This window comes from Patiria miniata, unplaced genomic scaffold (genome assembly GCF_015706575.1).
Source record: "Patiria miniata isolate m_02_andy unplaced genomic scaffold, ASM1570657v1 HiC_scaffold_16, whole genome shotgun sequence".
Lineage (NCBI taxonomy): Eukaryota > Metazoa > Echinodermata > Asteroidea > Valvatida > Asterinidae > Patiria > Patiria miniata.
In genome coordinates, this window is record NW_024037054.1 from 9,814,173 (window position 1) to 9,836,921 (window position 22,749).

General features: G+C 41.0%; 1 protein-coding gene across 1 annotated transcript in view; it reads left to right on the forward strand.

Annotated features, from left to right (window-relative positions):
• The first annotated feature begins 5,619 nt into the window (after positions 1-5,619).
• The window catches only part of LOC119722952 (ribosomal protein S6 kinase alpha-3-like), a 65,332-nt gene continuing 48,202 nt past the window's right edge, over positions 5,620-22,749 (forward strand). The window contains exons 1-4 of the mRNA XM_038193371.1: positions 5,620-5,708; positions 5,851-5,955; positions 11,731-11,775; positions 15,499-15,615. Of these exons, the coding sequence (XP_038049299.1) occupies positions 5,896-5,955; positions 11,731-11,775; positions 15,499-15,615 (222 nt within the window). The 5' untranslated portion in view covers positions 5,620-5,708; positions 5,851-5,895. The remainder of the gene's footprint in view (positions 5,709-5,850; positions 5,956-11,730; positions 11,776-15,498; positions 15,616-22,749) is intronic.

Genomic DNA, 22,749 nt, shown 5'->3' on the forward strand with positions numbered 1-22,749 from the left:
TGGCAGCTCCAAACAGAACGTTCCTTATAGTAATTAGCCCATGTCTCAATCTTGTCCAGAGACATAGCCGCAGGGTTCCTGTCATGTTTGGATCAGGTGAAGGAAATTATGGTAACATCATCTGCATACAGGATAGACTGGTTTGTAAGGTCTGATGATATGTCATCCAGGCATGCAGTGACTGGGTATGTATAGTTACCTGCGGTGTGTGCGTTTGTCCCCTTTCTTATGGCAGGGTATGACATTTGCACACTTCCATTGGGCTGGCATGCATGTGTCCGTTGTCAAAGCACAGCTGGAAGAGTCTGGCCAATGGTGTGGCAAGCTCAGGGGTCGTCTGGGCCAGAAGCCTTGCTGATATCCAGCTTCATTAGGAGTTTGACAATTATATTGACCAGTCTTTGGGGATGATGTTTTTAATCCAGATGGTTTTGAAAAGATCTGTCATAAGTTGTGTTGCTGTGGTGATGTCGGATGGAGTCTATGTCACAGGCCTTCCCTCCATTCCTTTGACAGAATTTTCTGATTTCTTCGTGAAACACACAGCCTGGCATACCATCGCACATAATTACCTTTGTTCAACCACGTCCTCCGAAACCCCACAAACTAAATCGAGACACGTATAGAGGATATATACACGAAACTTTACAATCTTTGCATACACAATAGTCAGGCTTATTGTTGTGCATGGTTATGTCAATAATGTATACATATTGATCAATGCCTGTACATTTCGCTTGCTATAATATGGCTCATAGCTCAGCATCCTCTCGGGTCTGACGCCCCCCCCCCCTCCCTCACCAACGCTCCCTTTGTAAAAAAAAAAAAAAAAAATTCTAGATACCCTGATGTTGAAGCTGGAGGGTTGCCGGGACAAGGCCTGGAAGATGTGCCAGACTGCTGGAGGACGAGGAGTCAGTTGCTCCAGACCTTCTTCTCGGTGGATGGGGTTCATCGAAGACGATGGTATAGGAACGATTATTTATATCTATAAACACAGTTACCTAGGTTTGACTAGAAAAAAGTAAACTTGCACCCAGCTGACTACATGCAGCAAGGGTCAGCTGGGTGCAAATTGGACTATTTTCTAGTCCAATTAAAGTAGACTTTTTGTGTACGCAGGTAAGTGATGGATGATCGGTCTTCATTACTAACACATTGTCGTAAAGGTTGGTATCTAGAAATTTCTATACAGAACCCCCTACACCTGGGGTTTGTGTAGAAAAAATATCAGACGGTTATTTTTTTTACTCCCCATCACGCTCAGTTAAATTCGGCAGCGACCGCAAGCCCCATTAAAAAAAAATAAGTTAAGACAGGATCAAGGTATCAACTTTTACGACAACGTGCTAGTAATGCCGGACAATTCCGGCAGAACACACATTTTTGGGGGGCCGGGGTGTATTTTTGTTCCCTAATAACCAAAAATTCCGCCAAATTTTAACATGAAAAGCTAGAAGGGTTCCAATGTATTGCTTTTGCTGAGTTTTGTGGGTGGTGTACTCAGTGTAAATATTCAAGAATAAAACTCGTTTGGCCCGACCCACAAAGAGTGCCGGTAACGTCATCATAACAGCGATTATAACAGCGATATCCGACTGGCGCGATTAGAACGACAGAGGACGCAATTAATTCGCGTTTGATTGTGCACAGTGAGGATTTCTACGCAAAGTCATTAGCATGAAAAGTGACCCCACAACGTTTTTTGGAAAAAAGGGACCGTTTGGCTTAAAAATGGGGGAATTGTGTAAAAAATTTAAATAGCCGAGGATCTACTCCCTAGTTTTTTTTGCTTCCATCTGAGGGCAGAATTGATGATGAAATTACGGTTGAAAATGTGTCCTATTTGCCTGAGAAAGTGTAGGGCTGCCATGGCTGCGCACAGGCTTGGTTCTTGGCCGACCGAGTTGTTGTTTGGCCTGGTTGGTTTGTCTCTCCGTATGATAGACCGGGAGCTAGGTTGAATTGAATTAACAATTTGAGCACAAAAGGTTTGATGGTACCAATCGATTGCCCGTCAGCGGGTAGTTCCGAAATGGTCATTCTTAAGTTGCACTAGGTCGGATGGGGGTCAGGGGACCGTGGTCAAGTGTCCAAAATTTCGAGTTCGTTTTTGGACTTGTTGAAATTGAAATTGACCCCCTGATACCAAAAATGCTACTTAAGAACGGAAAAAAGTCGGATAAAGTTACTTAAGAATGATTAAAAGATTGTATTTATATGTTTCATATAATACTGTATACAAAATGTACACGTATATATCCTGGTCAATAGTGGAGCTCCTTAGGCCCATTATTTTTGCCCAAACCGTGACCAAATGTGTGATAAGAGCATGAAACACTGCGTGCAGATCCAAAACGGTCTGAGAATCATTTTAAGAGGTGGACCCACCTTGAAACCTGCCGATTTGGGGCGGAGCTTTATTTTTTTTTAAACTGAGGGGGTAACAGGGATAAAAACTGAGAGGAAGTGTATTATACTTTCACTTTCCTTCTTTTCCATGCCTTGAAATAAATTTGGACATGACATAAAACATTCTAGCATTTTAAAAGTCATATTTTCCGCCCAATTTGTGTGCGTGGCCTAAATTTGTAAAGGGGTGGCGTATACGAGTGGTTTGATCCAATTGTGACAAATATCGTGCATTTTCGTGGCAAAACCATTAAAATTGGCAGGCGGTTTGAACTTAAAATGGGCTTAACATATGTTTACGAGAGGGACCCACTTTGGAATTTGCCTACTGTGGGGGCAGAGCACTCCAGAAAAAAAACTGTATCTGCAGCATTCAATGTTCTTTCAAATAGGCGTAGTATATGAAATATAGCATTCTAGCGTTAATCCACTAGGTACTGTCACCCATTTGGTGGGCATGGCTTAAATTCTAGGCGATTTATGGAAGCACCTTGATTCAAACGAGGCTTAACTCCTCATTTTGGTGGTAAAAACACAAATGCTGCATTCGTTAACTATATTTTTACAAAACACTGTAAGGACCATGAGTAAAGGTATAGTATTTTGCCCCTTTTGTGGTGCTACATTTTAAAGTACATGGTTGGGGAAGAATAGTATGCATGCTGACTCAAAGTAATTTAAACTACTTCAATTAAATATTCCTGATTTAGGGCTTCTAGTATCCTGTAGCAGTATATTTACATTACATCACCTGTCAACAGTCTACGTAAATGCAGTCAGTTTCCCGTTGTGGTTTATTTGATAATTTGTAGTGACTTTGGGCGTGATCCTCGCTATATGGCATCGTTTATGGCTTCTAACAAGCGCCTTCTGATTGAAAAAAAGACATTGACAAATTTGGATACCGCCAACATTATTTTGTTGGATAGCTCTGTAAAAACAGCACGTGGGAAAATTTTCTAAAACCACCTTCAACGTTTTCTCACTTCTATTATACAAGTTCAGGCGTAACACTTTCATACAGCAGGTCCCAAACTTAATTTGGGCAAAGAATGTGTCGTTCATCGATAGCTACTCTTTTTAATAAATGCAAATGTTCCTACACGCCTTTAAGAATGATCTTTGGCTCTTGACAGTTGATTAAGATGTACACATAGGCTACATTAGCTTGAAGCCTTTAATATGAAATATTTGAATGACGAATCACTATTAAAGCACATTGAGCCAGTACAAAAATAACAATAATAATAATAATAAAGGGCATTTATAATGCGCCAAATCCATTTTGATTAGATGCTCAATGCGCAGAGAAATAAACAAATAAACATGAACAACAAAAACAGTCGGGAACAAAAGTACACACAAATGAAATGGATGAATATGAAACGGTATGCATGAAAGTACAATCAAACTGGACGATTGATGAAATGCTATCGAATATTAACCCCCTACTTTAACATGTTGCTTAATAGGGGGCTCGAAATGCCTGTTACCTTTAATATTGTCTTTATATTGTATTGTAAAAATATAGTTAACGAATACAGAATTTGTGTTTTTACCACCAAAATGACGATTTGGGCCTCGTTTGAATCAAGGCTAGGTGCTTCCATAAATCGCCTAGAATTTAAGCCACGCTCAACAAATGGATATACAATTGGTTTAACGTTAAAATGTTTTTATTTCATATGCTACGCCCATTTAAGAGCACTGATTGCAGCACATAATACAGTTTTCTGGATTTTGTGCACCCCTTTTTCGATTGGTATACCATCAAACATTTTGTACTCAAATTGTTAATTAAACTCAACCTAGCTCCCAGTCTAGTACGTCACGTTGTATGGCTTGGTTGGCGGACCTCATCGGCTGTGCCGTACATTCACTGCAATATAATTCTATTACAGATTTGCTATTATTTTTGTCATTTGATAACATTACCAGTGTTGTTTACATGATGCAGATGAACTCATCTTGACAAATGTAAACTCACAAGAGGTCAGTTTGTTAAGGTTGCTATACCATCCGTTGGACAAGATCATTAGTGTTCGTTCTTCAAAAAAAACATTCTTCTCCTGACAAATGTTCGACTTGTATTTTAAATTTTACTTCAAAATTTATATTATATCGTCTTTAGTATATAGCCTTCCGAAAAAAATAGTTTGGATGCTTTCGTGCACAAATTCCTTCCTCCATGCACAATAGCAGACCCGCCGGGCCCCGCGAGTAGTAGACTGGTCGCCGTTCCCTACATTATCGCTGTACTTAATAGGGCGCGAACCAGTCTTCCGCGAATTATTCAGTTGTACTTGTAGGGTTGCAAAAAATCGAAATTTGTAAGGTTAAGTTTCCCACTAAATATAGATTAATTTTTCTGTTCGATGTCTCATTCAAAAGTAAAAAAACTTTTGTATTGCCGGAAAAATTATCAATTTAGAAAAAAAATATCTATCTTCGGAGTGAAACTCCAATCTAGCGGTGGTATAGCAGATTAGGCATCAGCCTTACAACACTCAGGCGGTAACCATGATGCGTTTCTGTAAATGTGACAACCAAAATAATGCAACTTGTTTTTAATCTCAAAATTTCACCTGAAATTACATGAATTTGTACTCGACTTCTGGAAATGACCAATTTCATGACTTGTGTAGTAATCAAGTGTGTGCAGTGTGCGCCAAACTGTCAAATGTTTTAATTTCAAACCCTCCCCTTGCACGTACGGACGCGTATAAAGTTTCCAAATGAACAAAAGTTTCCCGAATTGTCATTATGACAAGAAAACATTTTAATAGCCTTGAAGTATGTCGGAGCGTTAATTTTAAGTCTTTTGGCGGTTGCAGGCCTTAACTATGTACTGTCCGTACTATTTTGGAACACTCCCAACTAAATAGAGTCCTTTTTTATATTTGCAACTTTGTTTTTCTTATTTGGCAGCATTAACCTTTCACCCCCCCTCCCCCCCCCCCCCCCCCAAAAAAAGGGTCGCAGATAATTATATATGGACCAAGTTAGTGTTTGGCTTTTCTGAATGATGCACAAAGTTCTTCTTGGTCATGTTCCACAAAAAAAAGATTGATGGCCTTCGTAAATAAAAATTTTGCCGGCCGGCCGCGCCAGGTAGGATAGGGCGCCCTCGAGTGCTGCTATTAGCTGGTACTTGGGAAAAGTGCTACCAAACAAATTAACATCTGGGAACCAACTAATTTCGTCGAATGCGTACAGTGCATACCCGGTCTAGTTTCCTGTGCGGTACATGTAGGCCATCGCAACACGCTCAGTTTTCGCGATTTCATCCATTTTGAGTATGTCATGTATGTGAACGGCCTGGTGGACGAAATACATGACTGCTGTGATGTTAAGATTATTTTGATATTGTCGTGTATTTTGGTTTAATCTGCGTCATATCTTACGGGGAATATTTCCTGCACTTTTCTACTGTGACAGGACAAGGTTTAATCTGCCAAGATTTTTCTGGGAGTACATTCCAAGATGCCGTTGCATCAACTAGCCGACCCGTGGCAGAAGGTCGCCGTCAAAGAGCAGGCAGAGGTAGGCCTAGCCCGACTGCGTCTGGCCGTACAGTACTATCGCAAGCTCTGTAGTACGGCCAGACGCTGAATGCTTCCAAAAAGACTGAATTTTTTTGGCCGCTGATGTAGCGATTTTGCTACATCTTTTGATCGAGATTATCTTTTCATCCAGGACAAACATTTCCAAAGTTAAGGTTCTTAGTCGTAGAGCAACTCATACCTTTTCGAAAAAAACGTTCTCTGGTCTCAATATTTTCATCCATCTGGCCAAAAGACGACTTTCAGTCATCATCTTCCACAAATATCGTCCCGAAAATGCTCCCCCCTGCGATTTCAAAATGGCGGCCGCGCTGTAACTCATGAATATGCATGAAAAGTCTGTGACGTATGACCTCGTGTTTTTGGACGTGCGTGCGGCGGCGCCGTACGTATATGTACATGTACATTACTTGTAGACAACAGCCCAGTACGTGCATGCACACCGCCGCGCGGACGTACGTGTGCATGCACGTACTGGGCTGTTGTCTACAAGTAATGTACATATACGTACATGAACGTACGGCGCCGCCGCACGCACGTCCAAAAACACGAGGTCATACGTCACAGACTTTTCATGCATATTCATGAGTTACAGCGCGGCCGCCATTTTGAAATCGCATGGGGGAGCATTTTCGGGACGATATTTGTGGAAGATGATGACTGAAAGTCGTCTTGGCCAGATGGATGAAAATATTGAGACCAGAGAACATTTTTTTCGAAAAGGTATGAGTTGCTCTACGACTAAGAACCTTAACTTTGGAAATGTTTGTCCTGGATGAAAAGATAATCTCGATCAAAAGATGTAGCAAAATCGCTACATCAGCGGCCAAAAAAATTCAGTCTTTTTGGAAGCATTCAGCGTCTGGCCGTACTACAGAGCTTGCGATAGTACTGTACGGCCAGACGCAGTCGGGCTAAGGTAGGCCTACATGTCAGTTGCGAGTGCGACCATAAATGAATGTGGCTCAAATACTGGCATGACTGGACTTCCCACTGTGAGCCACACAGTGGTGAAAGCTATGTGTGGGGAAAAGTTGATTTTGAGAAAATCAAAATCGAGACTGTTTTTTTTTTCCACTTGATATTCACAAGGCGGATATTTAAAAATGTTGGAAAAAAAATTAGCTTGAGTAGCCTATATTTTTCTATAACTCTAGCCCCATAAATGTGGCCAATTTACTGGACTACCTCCGTAAATAAAGGCCACACTTCCACCATGTACAAAAACATGTCGAACTTTGTCAAATTTTGATTTTCACATTTACTATTAGTACTATTAGGCTTTTTTTGTAGTTTATTTTTGCTTTAGAAACATACTCGCCCTCTTTATAGGCTGATCAAAAAGTGCTGCCTTTTTCAGATGTCTAATTTTCAGGAAATTTCATGTTGAAATTTTGATACCCAAACGTGTGCAAACGTATCTGGAAATTTCACAAAAAATAGACATCTGAAAAAGGCAGCACTTTCTGATTAGCCTATAAAGAGGGTGGGTATGCTTCTAAAGCAAAAATAAACTACAAACTAAGCCTAAATGTGAAAATCAAAATTTGACAAGGTTCGACATGTTTTTGTACATGGTGGAAGTGTGGCCTTTATTTACAGAGGTAGTCCAGTAAATTGGCCACATTTATGAGGCTAGAGTAACTCTACTCTCTAGACCCGTGAACGTGGCTATATACATAGCCACGCTTCAATCTATAGTAAAAACACTCTATTGTGATCCGCAGTTACTAAGATGGAGTGACCGTTCTAGCCAAATTTCGGCTACATTTGACAGAATATTCGCATACAAAAATGAGTTGTACAGAAAATCCAGCAGATTATTTTTTTTCGGCAGAATTGTGAAGATGAAAGAAAATGAAAAAGATTTGAGAAATATGGCACATTTGGTTTGAAAAACTTTCATTTTTTTGAAAGATCCCCGAAACAAACCCTTGCACAATGGAACAACAATACATACTGGGTGATTTGGCAGACTTTCGAAGTGGATTCAGCAGAATTTTACATGGTATTATGCACTTGTCAATTGTAAGACGCACCCTCGGACCCCCGGGGCATGTGCGTCATGTCTCTAAAATGGTCAGTCAAATCGCGACGAAGGGGGTGCGTCAAGTACGACTTTGGTGCGACGCAAACACATCGTGAGATGCGTAGGGGTGCGTCATGTTTCGTCACCATGCAATTGCAACGCACTCAGCTGGCAACATTTTATAGGCCCATTTTTAAATAAAGCTATTAGCCCAGATAATGATGTTTTGTTGAATAAAACAAACAGCTGAGTGCAGACGTGTACTTGTGTTGCTTTCTTATAGGCCTAGTAATTAAATCTTAAATCCAGTATTAAGCCGATCGCCCGGGAAAAGACTTACCGTTCCGATGAATATACACATTATACATCGGTACGGTATACAGCTTGATATGCCGTTGATCACATCGTTCAGTGTGTACATGGCATGCACCCGCCTTTTGAGTAGGATCTAGAGCTGCAGGCCAATGCATGCATGCGGCATTATATGCACACTACTGACAACCTGGGATTGAGCACGTGGCCCTTAGGCCTACGTGCGGACAAATCCTTGGCAAGCTGGAACCATTCGCATTTGTCTTTTATTTTTTGCTGGCTATTTTCAACTCTTTTCACCCCAAATCTTCGATAACCTTCAGCTTGTTCACATTGCTGCTGATAAATACATGTATATATGGCCTCATTTTCCAACTCGCTATATTTTAACAAAGAACACCGGATGCATTTATGAATATAGCTTCGTCCAGTTTCCGGACACAGCAGAGTGCTTGCTGGCTCGCGGGGATTTCAGTAGCGTTTTGAGGGTTTGTCAATGCAGTGCCAGTTAGGCTCATGTTACGTTGATTGATACATGAGAAATGTTGTTCATGTTGTTGCTGTCCTGAGGAAATTTTTTTGGACATAAATAGCAGCCATTAATCGCAGTGGGTTAGGATTTTGCGACCATGATTTTCGAAGCCTCCGGATTCATGCACTCACTGGACATGACATTAATGCGGCCTGCTTGAAAGAAACCTTTACTGTTGTTGATTTCAAGAATGGAACTGATGTCAGATTTTTTGAATAAATTGGTCCGAATACATGTATATACATATACAATGTAGCTAGGTTCCCTTTTTGAATTTCGGAAATTTGGCAAGATTTATTACGTCCGATGTTTGGAATGTATTTCCGACTCGGTCAAAAATTTGCAAGCACATCTTTGATTTTCCATGACGAGGAAGAAACAACCTGAAAGAAACACAAATGGCATGTATGCACTATTTGTGCATAACATGAAAATACCCACCTCTCGGCTCGCAATCGTCAAGACCCTCCTGGAATCCTAGCCGACTTGCCAAGGCTGATCGTATTTTTTTCTTTTCTTTTTTTATCTCCATTTATCTATTCATTTCATTAGTGTGAGCCAAAAATATTAACATTTTCTATTTTAATTGTTGCCAATTAAATAAGTTTTCAAAATTAAACAATATTCTAAACTTTGTCCCGAAAAGTCACGAGCTGAATAACATTGTTTTGTTTCCCCCGAAGCGAAAATTTTCATTGGCCAACGTCATGTATGTTCCTAACCCTATGGCCAACCCATAGACCATGATCATAAAGGCCCGGCTAACATCCCATTTTTTCGCTGTACAAAATATTGCAAACAAAATATTTGTTTAGCTCCAGGATTTCTAGTTACTATATTTATATTAGAATATTAGTCAGAAGAGGGAACAAATCATTCAAAAATGCTTCCAACGATCATCCAGTTTCAGCATCGCAACTCAATTCGCAATTTCGCCCTGGCAGCGCTTGCGGAGTTGTGGTGCACATGTAGCCATCGCCACGATTGGTTCGCTGGTTTCCTCTTCTCAACTCAGCTGGAAGTGCATGCGCTCGGACGCATCTCCCAGGCCCCACTGGTGCCCATGGGTCGCAATGGAAATTAAACATCGTTATTACAATACGGTAGCCACACAAGTCATGTCCACAAAGTGTGCGTGTTCCATGCTGTGCTATCGAGATTCATTCGTCGATTATTATGTCCGTCATACGTGCGTCATTGGTGAGTTGTTATCCAGAAATGGTGCATCAAAAATTTGTTATAAATAGTGTCAAAATGCGTGAATGGTTCGTCATGAACAAGACGCAAGGGTGCATCATTGGACCCCAAAGTTTGACTGTCCTGTGGACATTGACGCACATGCCCCGGGGGTCCGAGAGTACGTCTTACAATTGACAAGTGCATTACGGTCATCCTGCCATGTAAGACGGTTAGTCAGGTACCCACTGGTAGGACTCGTACCGTTTTGCGCATGCGGAACTCGGGGTACCAGAGTGTCATGCCTGTCTTCGATTTTCTGATCATTTTGAAAACGTTCGTTGTGACAAAGTTGTGCCGTACTTTACATCAAATTTCTTGGCAATGACAGATCCAACATTCGCGTAAATTCACAGGAAACCTAACAAGTAAGTAATTTACCTATGGGTAAAATTATACATGGTAATATGTAGCGGATCAAAAGACAGAATGATTTCGCTTGTACATGTATTTACCCGAGGGAAGTGCGTGGCGTTCCAGTAAAGTACGCACACGTGGTGTCACGTCCAAGGGGCTCTCAAAAGTGGTAAAAACACGCCCTCTAAGTTGGCACATGGAGCCTATAGTGCTAACAAAAGATACTACTGTGCTAACCAGAGCTCGAAATACCCACTGGACCGTGGACCATGTCTAGTGATTTCAGTGTCGGTCTAGTGTTGTGTATGACTACACTAGTCTGGTTGTCTAGTGTTTTTTTTTTCTTGCACAAAATGACGCCCAAATATACTAGCAGTTGAGGTCTGATTCATAGCATGCTTTGAGTTCATTACTTAATTGATTAAAATAACCGACCAAAAAACTCCCTGTGCCATGCTGAAACGTAACGAAGCTGCCTGGCCAATGCGCCAGTCATGCCAGTTGCAGACATACGTACGTACATACAGTACATTACGTTGATGCTCCGTTGGTACGATGTCGCGATGTCACGCAACCACAACTTTGATTGGTAGCAATACGTTATATTTGTATTACTGCTGTATCTCGCTATTAAACGTCCAGGTTCACTGCGGGCAGATAAGCAGAATCCCTGTACTGCATGGGCATTAGTTGTACAGTCTAGTTCCCAGACTTTTACGAAGGAAAAGACTGTGCCCACTGGCAAGAAAATTAGACTTATTTTTCAGGGGAACTAGCCAAATGGACACATGAAACGGGTGACTCGTAAATAGCAATTTTGTTGTATTCCTGTCACATAGTGCAAAAAGTTGGGTTTTTTTCTTATTTATGACACAGGTCTTGTAAAAAAAGTTCAGGTCCAGTAAGATTCTTCAGTTACTAGACCTGCTGTCTAGTGCTTTTTTTCATGAAATTCGAGCCCTGGTGCTAACCCTTTCAGCACAGAATCTATGTTTATGGTATTTATGCATACTTTGCATATTATCCAAAAGGCTGACGTTAAGCAGAACCGTAAAATTGAGCCCAGGCTTTGTGCATAGGAACATGTACTGTATGAAGATAGATTTTTCAAAATTCTGCCAATTTTTTTGAACCTGAGTATTAGTTTTTTTCAAGAAAATTGTTTGTAACAGATGTGTGCATCTGCTAGAGTACTGCGTATAGGAAATTAATTTGAGTACAACACTATAAAATATTGAAAGTACCGGTATATAAAGTAATATGCACACCTGTTCCATATTCTCCTACAGGGAAAGAGCAGTGAGGAGATGCTAGTTGACAGCACAAATGAAACGGTGAGTACAACTCATTTTCTAATGGATACTTGGTTGTTGTCATGGAAAGGGTACATGTGTCTCAAAGGAAATCAGAAACTCTCGGTATATTTTTTAGATGGTAATGTATATTTTACACAGAGAACCAGATGGTAAATTAAGGAAAAAACCTACGTGTACCCTATGGTCAGTTGAAATTGTACTGTTTATCAAGAGGTTAATGTAATGCCATCTTTTTCCCAACAAATTGGGTGTCGGAACAGTGAAGCATGTATTTGTATACAGTTCTTGTTTGAACATGAACATGAAGGAGGATGATAAACAAACTTTTTCCCTTTTTAAATCTGATGCCCAACCGGCATTGTTCTCATCCTAGTAATATTAAAAAATAAAAAGTCAGTTGTGTGAGGCACGGATCAGCACGTAACAATTTTGGTTTTTTTCCATAGAAATTCATAAAAAAATTCTATCAACTTCTCCCCCCCCCCTCCTGTTTTGACGCCCAAAAATTATTACGTGTTATGCCTGTGCCCAACATACATGACATGTATGGACAGAGCGCAACATACATGACATACATGTATGGACAGAGCGGGGGTATTTGTAAATTGTACAAATGTATGGCTCGACACCCCCCCCCCCCCCCAAAAAAAACTGTCTACATTTTGCATTGATTTGCTTATGAAACCACCACCCCCCCCCCTGCAAAAATTCCTGGATCCGCCCCTGGGTGTGCATGCATTACAAGTGCTGTGTGATGCATTATCAAGGGGTTGTTGTCTTGTCATGTAATACTTACCTGTCCAACATGACATCAGGCAAGTTTGCCTCTCTTCCAGTTGGGAACACATACATGTAAAGGGAAAACTGTGATTGTTGTCAGAAAATGAAAAGTAAAAAGCTTTCATTTCAACTACACTGTACGTACATGTATCATGTATAGGTGGTATCACAGAAAGACAAAGAAATTAATTGGGTAGAGGTTTAGCAGTTACAGCAAAATACATTTATGCAGTACATACATGAGTCAGTATACATGGTAGTCTGCAAGTCAGTCCATTTCTTATGGATTCTGTGCATATGTTCCTCCTCAATACTGACCAAGTAGTCTCTTTGTCAGTTTGCTGTTTGCTGCTGCTCATCATGTGCACACTCCCAGCCAGTCATGCGCCCTCCCCAAATGATCTGAAGTGAAGTTGCCATTGACAGCATTGTAATGTTTTTAACACCCTGACTTGAGGCATGACCTACCAGTAGGCATGTTTCTGGAAGGGAAAAGGGAAGGGGGAACAGTACCCCCCCCCCCCCCCCCACCTACACACCTCTGTTTTATTTGACCCCACCCCAATCTTATCAAGACTGATACACCTGTGTGATCAAATGCCAAATTCATGCACCATTGAATACATACAGTATGTGATGTGAATTATGCTGAACATGTTTTTGTACATTGCAAGTTGTTCAAAGAGGTCAATTTTAGTTTAGCCTGTTTAGCAGCCTTTGTTTACATGTATCATAAATTAAATACATACATTGTAATTGAAAAACAAAAAGAAGCTAAAAAGTAAAATGAATGACATTCATGAGAGGTGTGCTACATGTATTACCATTTAAGCCAGTCCAGTAATCCAACTACGCATATGTACATGTACACATCAAGATTAATTTCTTCAGCTCATGGACAAACAAGTTGCCTAATGCTTGCAAAATCATAGCTGGGTATTAGACAGGAAAATTCAAGAAATTGTCTTGTTCTGAAGTAAGCACAAAATTCAAAAAAATTTGGGCCAGCAAAGAGTTTTTAGGCATATTGTAATACATTTGATGGCCCAACTTTTGTGCGAACGGAAGCTTCCATTGCTTTTTTGTGTGTGGACAAATTGTAGAATGCAGACCTGGTTACCAAGCCCCCCCCCCCCTAGACTTGTATGCATTTATCTGCCACATATATCCCAAAGTAAAATTGTTGAAACTTTTTGTTTTGCACATGTTGCGCAGTTGGAATACAGGGAGGTAGTGAATCTGGATTAGGGTACTTAATAAGTCCATATCTGATATGACTCCTGGATCCAAAATTTAGGAACTTTCAATTTGTGTTCATTATTTTGTGCATGGTTAACATGATGTAACAAACTATATGCTGTGTACAGCCACAGATACATGTATTATTCACAACTTCACAAGGTCTGTGTGAGTACACGTCCTTGATTGACCTCACCAGGTAACTTTCTATTGTCTGGCTTTGTTGTCATTTCCATACCCATGGTGTACATCGATGGAAAGTGTCCTTGTCATCATCAGCAGACTAGGGAAAGTTTATTGATTATTGAACATCGTAGTTAACTGTACACGGTATGCATACCTACACATGCGTGTGCATGAGCCTTTTTTTTTTTTAGAAATAACTTGCATTACAGCTTTGTCACATCCCACTTATTGCGGGAAGAAAAAAAGTCACAGAGGAAACCAAGCAACCCAAAGATGATTGTGTCCTTTTTCCATGAGAAAATATAATTAATATTCATGTACATGTATGTAAGTTGGTACCAATAAGTTTCAAATGTATTTACCTATACAGTACATGGAGCTAGCCTGGTAGTCTGCTATACTCATAGAGCTATATTAAATTACTAGAGCGCCAGCTCATCTACAAAGTGATGCCTGCTGGGCGCATCCATGTTTGTACACAAACCTATGGAGAACTAGAAATTTTTGTACGTATTTTGTACGTCTATTTGCATATCTTCCATACCGGCGGTGCGTCATCGAAGCCAATATGCCAAAAACCGAAATGCATGATCAGCAAATGAGCGCAACGCGTGTGCGTATCCGCTGCAGCCTTGATTAACAGTGTTTTTTTTTAAACTGTAACACGCGTAAGAAGTTTGCGTGCCGGTACGTTCTACTTGCACATTGCATTTAGAGTACACTTTCAAAATTTAATCCATCTAATTTCATTATGTTCTACAAACACACACATGAATTCAAAATGTCTGCGCCCAGGACGGCTTCAAAGCATCTCCATGCACAATAATGAGGAGTTAGCGCTCTAGTAATTTAATAATTATACCCCGGTAGCTCTATGGCTATACTACAGATATATTTCACATGATACATGTACATACATGTAGTTCATATTGTGCCTGTATACACTACACTTTCAATAATCTCTTTGACAATGGACATTGTAAACTTGACAAACATGATCAAGTGCATGTAGTGAGGCAAGTGTTACATATCCCGCGCCGCACCAATGTCAAAATAAACCCAGAGCGAACTGGTTAACATGTCCACAAGCAAAAGAGATGAATGTTGACAACATTGTACGTACATGTACAATGTACATGTACAGTACCGGGATTTTGTACATGAACATATTGTTAAACATACATGTACATGTATGCACACAATGGTGCATTTATAGTATATGCTAACTGTGGTGCATTTTAGTTCACAAAAACAGTGTGTGTGGTTTTAAACAGTAATTTAAACTAGTTGTGTCCTTGCTTTGTAGCTACTGGTAGCTCATGGTTTGAATACATACATGTGTAGCACTCGTTAAAAAATGTTCAATATGAAATGTGCCTTTTTTGGGGGTAAACTTTAAATAAAAGTGTTGAGGAATTGAAAAGGGTTTATGACCTATGCATATCAACACGTGTACATGTACAAGGGTGTATTACAGTTACATGTAGGCGTGCAATTGTTAATGAAAATGCTGTTGTATTTTCTGTCTTCATGTAGGAAGACCAAGAGATGAGAGAGATCAACATCACCAGCATGGCTGCAGAAGGCCTGCAGAAGTCAGACCCATCTCAGTTTGAACTCCTCAAGGTCTTAGGTCAGGGCTCATTTGGAAAGGTTGGTATTTACCTCATTGTCCTACTTTGGAACTGAAACAAAAACTATTGTCCTAAACCAAATGTCCTTTTTTAACCCTAACGTACCTGAATCCATCAAAATCCACATCCCTGTTTTGGAGGATTTCGACGGAATCAGGATACCTCCATATTGAAAAAGTTGGGGGATTTTGATGGATTCAGGACAGTAAGCCTAGTGGTTCTGCAGGATTTTGATGGATTCTGGACACCTCCATATTGAGCAGTTGGAGGACTTTGGCGGATTGAGGATCTCAACAGATTTACTCCCTTACTGGCGGATTCTGATGGACTCACTACCAACCAACATTTTATTGCATGGCAAAATTGATGGATTTTGGCGGATTCAGAATATTTTCTAGTAAAAATACCCAAGGGGTAAGGGTTAAGGATCAGGTAAATGTACATGTAGATGAAGCGGTACCAGTCCTTCATTTAAAGAAAATCCAGGAGAGCTATAAATCGCTCTCCTCAAATATTTGAGGAGAGCAAAACGCTCTCCTTAAAATTCACGGATAAACAGTGGTAAAACGACGGGTTACCATTGTTTTTTGTTTTATTTTTAATATAAGGATTTATTCAAGGGGCTGCATTATTATTAGTTTTTGCATAATAACATATGCTCAAGTTGCGTTACTTTTTCCGTTTTTGTAACTGTAAGACAAGGAAAAATTTATTTTAAAAAACTAACTAAATGGAGATTAATAAAAGGTTTGACTACTGCTTAGGCTTTCATTTTTTACCCCTCAGCCGAGAGGCTCGAGGGGTATTGTCATCGCCTAGGGCGTCCGTCCGTCCGGATGTATGTGTGTCTGTCCGTCCGTCCGTCCGTCCGGGCAGCTTAGTTTCCGGATGATAACTTGAGTTAGAAATGTTGTTTGGGGTTGTAACTTCGGTAGGGGGTTGCCCTTGGGAGTAGGCAAGTTGGGATTGGTTTTGAGGTCAAAAGGTCAAAGGTCAAGGTCACCGTGGTGAGTTAAATGTAAATGGTTTCCGGATGATAACTTCAGTTAGAAATGAGATTTTGGTGTCTAACTTTGGTAGAGGGTTGCCCTTGGGAGTAGGCAAGTTGGGATTGGTTTTGGGGTCAAAAGGTCAAAGGTCAAGGTCAGCATGGTGAGATAAAGGTAAATGGTTTCCGGATGATAACTTGAGTTAGAAATAAGATTTTGGTGTCTAACTTTGATAGGGGGTTGCCCTTGGGAGTAGGCAAGTTGGGATTGGTTTTGGGGTCAAAAGGTCAAAGGTCAAGGTCACCGTGGTGAGTTAAATGTAAATGGTTTCAGGATGATAACTTGAGTTAGAAATGAGATTTTGGTGTCTAACTTTGGTAGAGGGTTGCCCTTGGGAGTAGGCAAGTTGGGATTGGTTTTGGGGTCAAAAGGTCAAAGGTCAAGGTCACCATTGTGAGTTAAAGGTAAATGGTTTCCGGATGATAACTTGAGTTAGAAATGCGATTTTGGTGTCTAACTTTGGAAGAGGGTTCCCCTTGGGAGAAGGCAAGTTGGGATTGGTTTTGGGGTCAAAAGGTCAAAGGTCAAGGTCACCGTGGTGAGTTAAATGTAAATGGTTTCCGGATGATAACTTGAGTTAGAAATGAGATTTTGGTGTCTAACTTTGATAGGGGGTTGCCCTTGGGAGTAGGCAAGTTGGGATTGGTTTTGGGGTCAAAAGGTCAAAGGTCAAGGTCACCGTGGTGAGTTAAATGTAAATGGTTTCCGGATGATAACTTGAGTTAGAAATGAGATTTTGGTGTCTAACTTTGGTAGAGGGTTGCCCTTGGGAGTAGGCAAGTTGGGATTGGTTTTGGGGTCAAAAGGTCAAAGGTCAAGGTCACCATTGTGAGTTAAAGGTAAATGGTTTCCGGATGATAACTTGAGTTAGAAATGCGATTTTGGTGTCTAACTTTGGAAGAGGGTTCCCCTTGGGAGAAGGCAAGTTGGGATTGGTTTTGGGGTCAAAAGGTCAAAGGTCAAGGTCAGCATGGTGAGTTAAAGGTAAATGGTTTCCGGATGATAACTTGAGTTAGAAATGAGATTTTGGTGTCTGACTGAGGTAGGGGTTTGCCCTTGGGTACAGGCAAGTTGGGATTGGTTTTGGGGTCAAAAGGTCAAAGGTCAAGGTCACCGTGGTGAGTTCAATGTAAATGGTTCCGAATGATACCTTGAGTTAGAAATGAAATGTTGGTGTCTAACTTCGGTAGGGGGTTTCCCATTGGTACAGGCATGTTGGGACTGGTTCTGGGGTCAAAGGCCAAAGGTCAAGGTCACCACGTTGAGTTAAAGGTTAATGGTTTCCGGATGATAACTTGACTCTGGCTGAGGGGTTTCAACAGCAACGCTGTTATTTTTAATACAGTTGTCCAGTGTTCTCCAACTTTGAAAATCAAAGGTTGGCGCTGGGGTCGGCGGGGACTCCTGCGAGCGCGGAGCGCGAAGCCCTTACGGCGTGGGGTCCGGGCCCGCTTAAGGGCCCCGGGAAAATTTTGGATTCTAGATGCTCTGTGGTGCAATCTGAGGCGATTCTCCAGGCCAGTTCCCCCGATTTTTTTAGCATTCAAAAATTTCCTTTTCAACCTAAAACAGACTTCTCCAAGATCAAATGACACCTTTTTGTAATGTTGAAAAACAAAATGGGATACAAATTACGGTTTTTTTTAACGCGATTTTATGGGTGGTGCCGGTGCCATGCATGCGATCGTCATCTTTATTTTCATGTTGTGTTTTGTCGTTGTCATCGTCATTTTCCCCCCAAATTTCCCTCTATTTATGACCTACCTGTATTAACCTGTATGTTCTTAAATGTCGCCAACTAGTTTGGTAAGTCAAATAAATTAAAAGTGGATTTTGTTCTCTTAGGGAACCGGGCCCATACACGATCGCCATTTATAACTTTTGACAATCGGCATGATCGGAACACAATCATGTGCACGCGTGTTTTGGCCTCGAGCTCGTTTGCCTCGTACACATCAATGCGTATTATATTGTGTACCGCGCGTGCAAGCACTGAGAAAAAGAAAGTCGGTTGGCTGCACGTAAGATCTGCCGTACGTACTCCTGCTGGTGTGTGTGTGTACTAATACAGATATATATTTTTGCGGCGGGGTTGTCGCGACTTGAAGTATCGGCACACTCCGGAACTGGGGATTCAGTTGTCAGTGTGTGTGTACATCGCGCGTACTAGTACGTACGGGTGCATGGGGAATCGCTGGTGTTTGCACGGCCGGCCGTGCGTGTGATTGATTCAGCGAGATTTTAAGACAACCCCGATCGGGCTGGGATGACATCGAAAAAACATTGTTAATGTGTGGAAAAACAACTGAAATCAATTATTTTAGTTGTAAATGTACACTGTAGAGTCAAAAAAATTAAACCTGGCGGCAGGATTTTAAAGCTTGGCGGGGACTTCTTAAACATGGCGGACGCCGCAGAAAGCATGGCGGGGCGCCAGGTTTGTTCTACATGTTGGAGAACACTGGTTGTCAGTTGGTTCATCACTTGATTATACTTGGAAAATGGAGAGTTAATAAACGGCACATAAAGCAACTGAATATTTGCTTTCAGATTCGTTAAAATTATATGATATTTTCAGCCTGAACTATTTCAATTGCTCTACGAAAGCTATACAAAAAGGGCCTCAAAATGACACAAACTTGCCTTAAGTTTTATCGAAAATATCTGCCATCGATAATCTTAAAAAGAATGGAAAATGCAGGTCAAGTATGCCATATACACAATGCTAGTCATGACGAGAAACTGGCTAACAACGTCTGAACTTCGCACTAGTACGAGCGTTTGTGATGCACTGTGTGAGGTGGGCCGGCAGTGAGACTCGTTTTACGGTATAGGATTTCGGTGAAACACGCTGCATCGTTTCACTTCACATACCAGTAGAACTTCCTCAAAATAAATTCATGAACACGGGAAATACATAAACAGACAAGAGAGATCAAGTTCTGTGAATAAGCTTGCAAAGATCGTCCTTCTCAATCGTTGTTTTCTTGGCATTTTTACGATATCTATTCCGTCTGGCCTGCACGCAAAACACTGTACGGCAGTGCATTGCACCGCGCGCGACTATTACATTGACTGGTTACCGCATTTTCATCATGCCTTCATTGGGACTTAGTGCGCAGCGAAGCGGGAACCAGTCATTGCTGCACTCGCACGTACGGGCCCACGTGTTTTCATGCAGCTCTATGCGATAAATGCAGATTGTGCACGCACAGTATACAACCGCTGTACACACACGATCTTATACAGTACGTACAAGCTCGGTGTTCGTTCATTTTTAGCGATGTCCAGCGGCATATTAACGTGAGTTTGGGCATTATACCAACGAAAAATACGTGTAGCTTAAGACTTAAAATCCTTTGCATTTTTATCACTTCTTATTTTTAAACTTCCCGTGTTTGACGAGACCTCTTTTGGATTTCTGAGGAGCGCTATTTTTTGCGCTCCTTCGAGACAGTCGAGGAGCGCAGTAGGAGCGCCTACGCGATCGCGCTCCTTAAAAATGAAGGACTGCGGTACTTTTTATGTCTGGAGGTTTGAATCCCGTTCTGGACCATTGTGTGGATTTAGTTTTCACTCCCTTCCTGATTGGGTTTCCTATGTCATTAGGGGAGTTTCTTCCTATCGGTACCTCAAACTGTTACAGCCTTCATCTTCAACCAAGGACTATACTGGAAAAAGTCAACAGACTTTTCTAGGCTACCCCTGCTGAATTCCAAATTTTATATAAAATTTGGCATTTCCCTGCTAAAATGGGACTTCCCGCCAATCAAACCATGATCTAACAATTGTTAGAAGAGATTGGCAGAATGCTCGCGGACTGTGTCAGCGAAACTACTCCACTATGCCTCGATCAGCCAGCACGCTGCAAGTCACCGACGCCTGCTGATATGCCAAAGCAATTCAGACCCCGTGCTTGCACAGAAAGTGCTACTGCGTCTTTTTATTCCCCACAGACACACCTCTCTCATTGGCAGGCCTGGACATCCCTTTTTGATGATCACTGACCTGACTTTTGAGACTTGGCATCATGGAGCTATCTGAAAGCATTCACATGCAAATTAACCATCCCTTATAAGGCTCTGTGATTCTAGTTTCAATATTTATGAATGGTGACGACGAATTTAGACATTCATTTAATATTCATTAAATGGCCGGAAAAACAGCGCACTTCCCCCCATTGGTTTAAATGCCAGCGTAACGATATTCATGAGCTCATGCATATGAGGCAATTTAAGATTGTGGTTTAACATCTCTTTTTTTATTTGTAAGAAATCTCCATTGTTCTTACTAGTTCGCTTCGCGATATCTAGTTCTCGATTCGATGTCTCGGTGACGATATAAAAACACGTACACGTGCTTAATGCTCAATGCAGTGATGACTGGTTCCGGCCGCGCCGCACACTAAAAGGGCCAAAGAAGGCATGATGGAAATGCGTAACCAGTCTATGCATGGCTGCAGTGCACTACAGTTGCAGGTCGGATTAGACATCGTAAAAATGCCAAGGAAACACCGATGGAAAAAGAACATTTTTGCAAGTTATTCACAGAACTTTATCTCTCTTGTCTGTGAATGTATTTTCCGTGTTCATGAATTTATTTCGAGGTTGTACTCATATTTGGATTGATACGATGTAGCTTGTTTCCCCAAAATTTCCTATCGTAAAAACTGGGTTCTTGGCCCGCCACACACACACTTTTTCTGGCCATTTTGGAAAGAATATTGCAACCTGATGCCACTTTCATCTCAGTGAAGGTCATTCATTTCAAAAATGATGATAAGACATGAATCTGGGACGGAAAAACATTTCCAATTTTGTTGGGAAATTATTAAAAATTGTCTCGACTCTCCATAGACTTTGTACGCAATCCCAGAAGTGGCGTCAGGTTGCAACATTTTTCCTGCCATTTTCTTGTATAGCTTTCGTACCGGTAGTGCAATGGAAATAGTTCAGGCTGAAATTTGCATATAATTGAATACCCCATGCAATAAGCACAAAAAAAATTGGTCCCAAAAAAAGTATTCCCACTTTCATGTGACACTGGAAAAGTGTTTAAAACCCGGCCAGCCACGTCTTTATCATCCGTTTAAGACCAGCCACATAACGGGCTATCGACCAATGGGAATGGGTAAAAATACTGGTAGGTATTTACGAATTCATGATAATCATACACTGGACAGTGAAGTTTTTGTTACGACTAATTTGTGTGAAGGCTTACTCAATGTGTAGGCTGAATTTAAAAAAATGGAAATCAGTATCTGATCTGCCCAAGAATACAAGCAATTGCATTGCCACTAGTTTATGGCGATACATGTACTCTTTTTAAATCCGTAACACTATTACCAGCGGACGACGTTAGGGTCAATTGAAGCAGAATGTACAGTTCACCTTTAAGTACCAGAGCATGATTTTAATGTCACTGGAGATTTGGGTCTAATAATACCCTCATGATTATGCTAAGAACTACAGGCTCCTGACATCAGCAGTGAAAGAACATAGTGGGACTACTGCATGTATCAAAGTACATGTATCAGTATACCGTAATTTTCGGAATATAAGCCGCGGCTTGTAAGTTGAATTTGCCCATGAAAATGATTACTGCGGCTTATACACTGGGCGGCTTATACGCCGAGCCTTGAAGAATAAAAATGAGATTCAGATGTGTGTTTAATGTACTGGTATAAGAAAAGATCTTTCGCTGAAATGAATTATCAATTAAGAAAGTCATAAACAAACCGAAAGCACGTCCAACGAAAAGGTACCGAGCGAGCGGTGAAAAGTACGGCAGGCCAGCCGGCCTCGCGCCAGCGTACGTGAAAGCTCACGGTCTCTTCGATGCTTGCGACCGGCCGTAAGTGATACTTGTGCTGCATGTACAATGTATGCAAAACTCAAAACAGGGGATAAATCGCCCCATACGAAATTAATGGATTCATCCATAAAAATGTCAGCATCGTGTTGACTGTTTTCAAAGAAAGTTACGATCGAAACTTGAATTTTCTATGTTGCTACTCGTTAGTAATCACAACAATTTGATAGGTTCTGTTGTAAAAACGGACTTGTTATTTCTTCTACAAGGACAAAACAAATCAGCATCTGTTG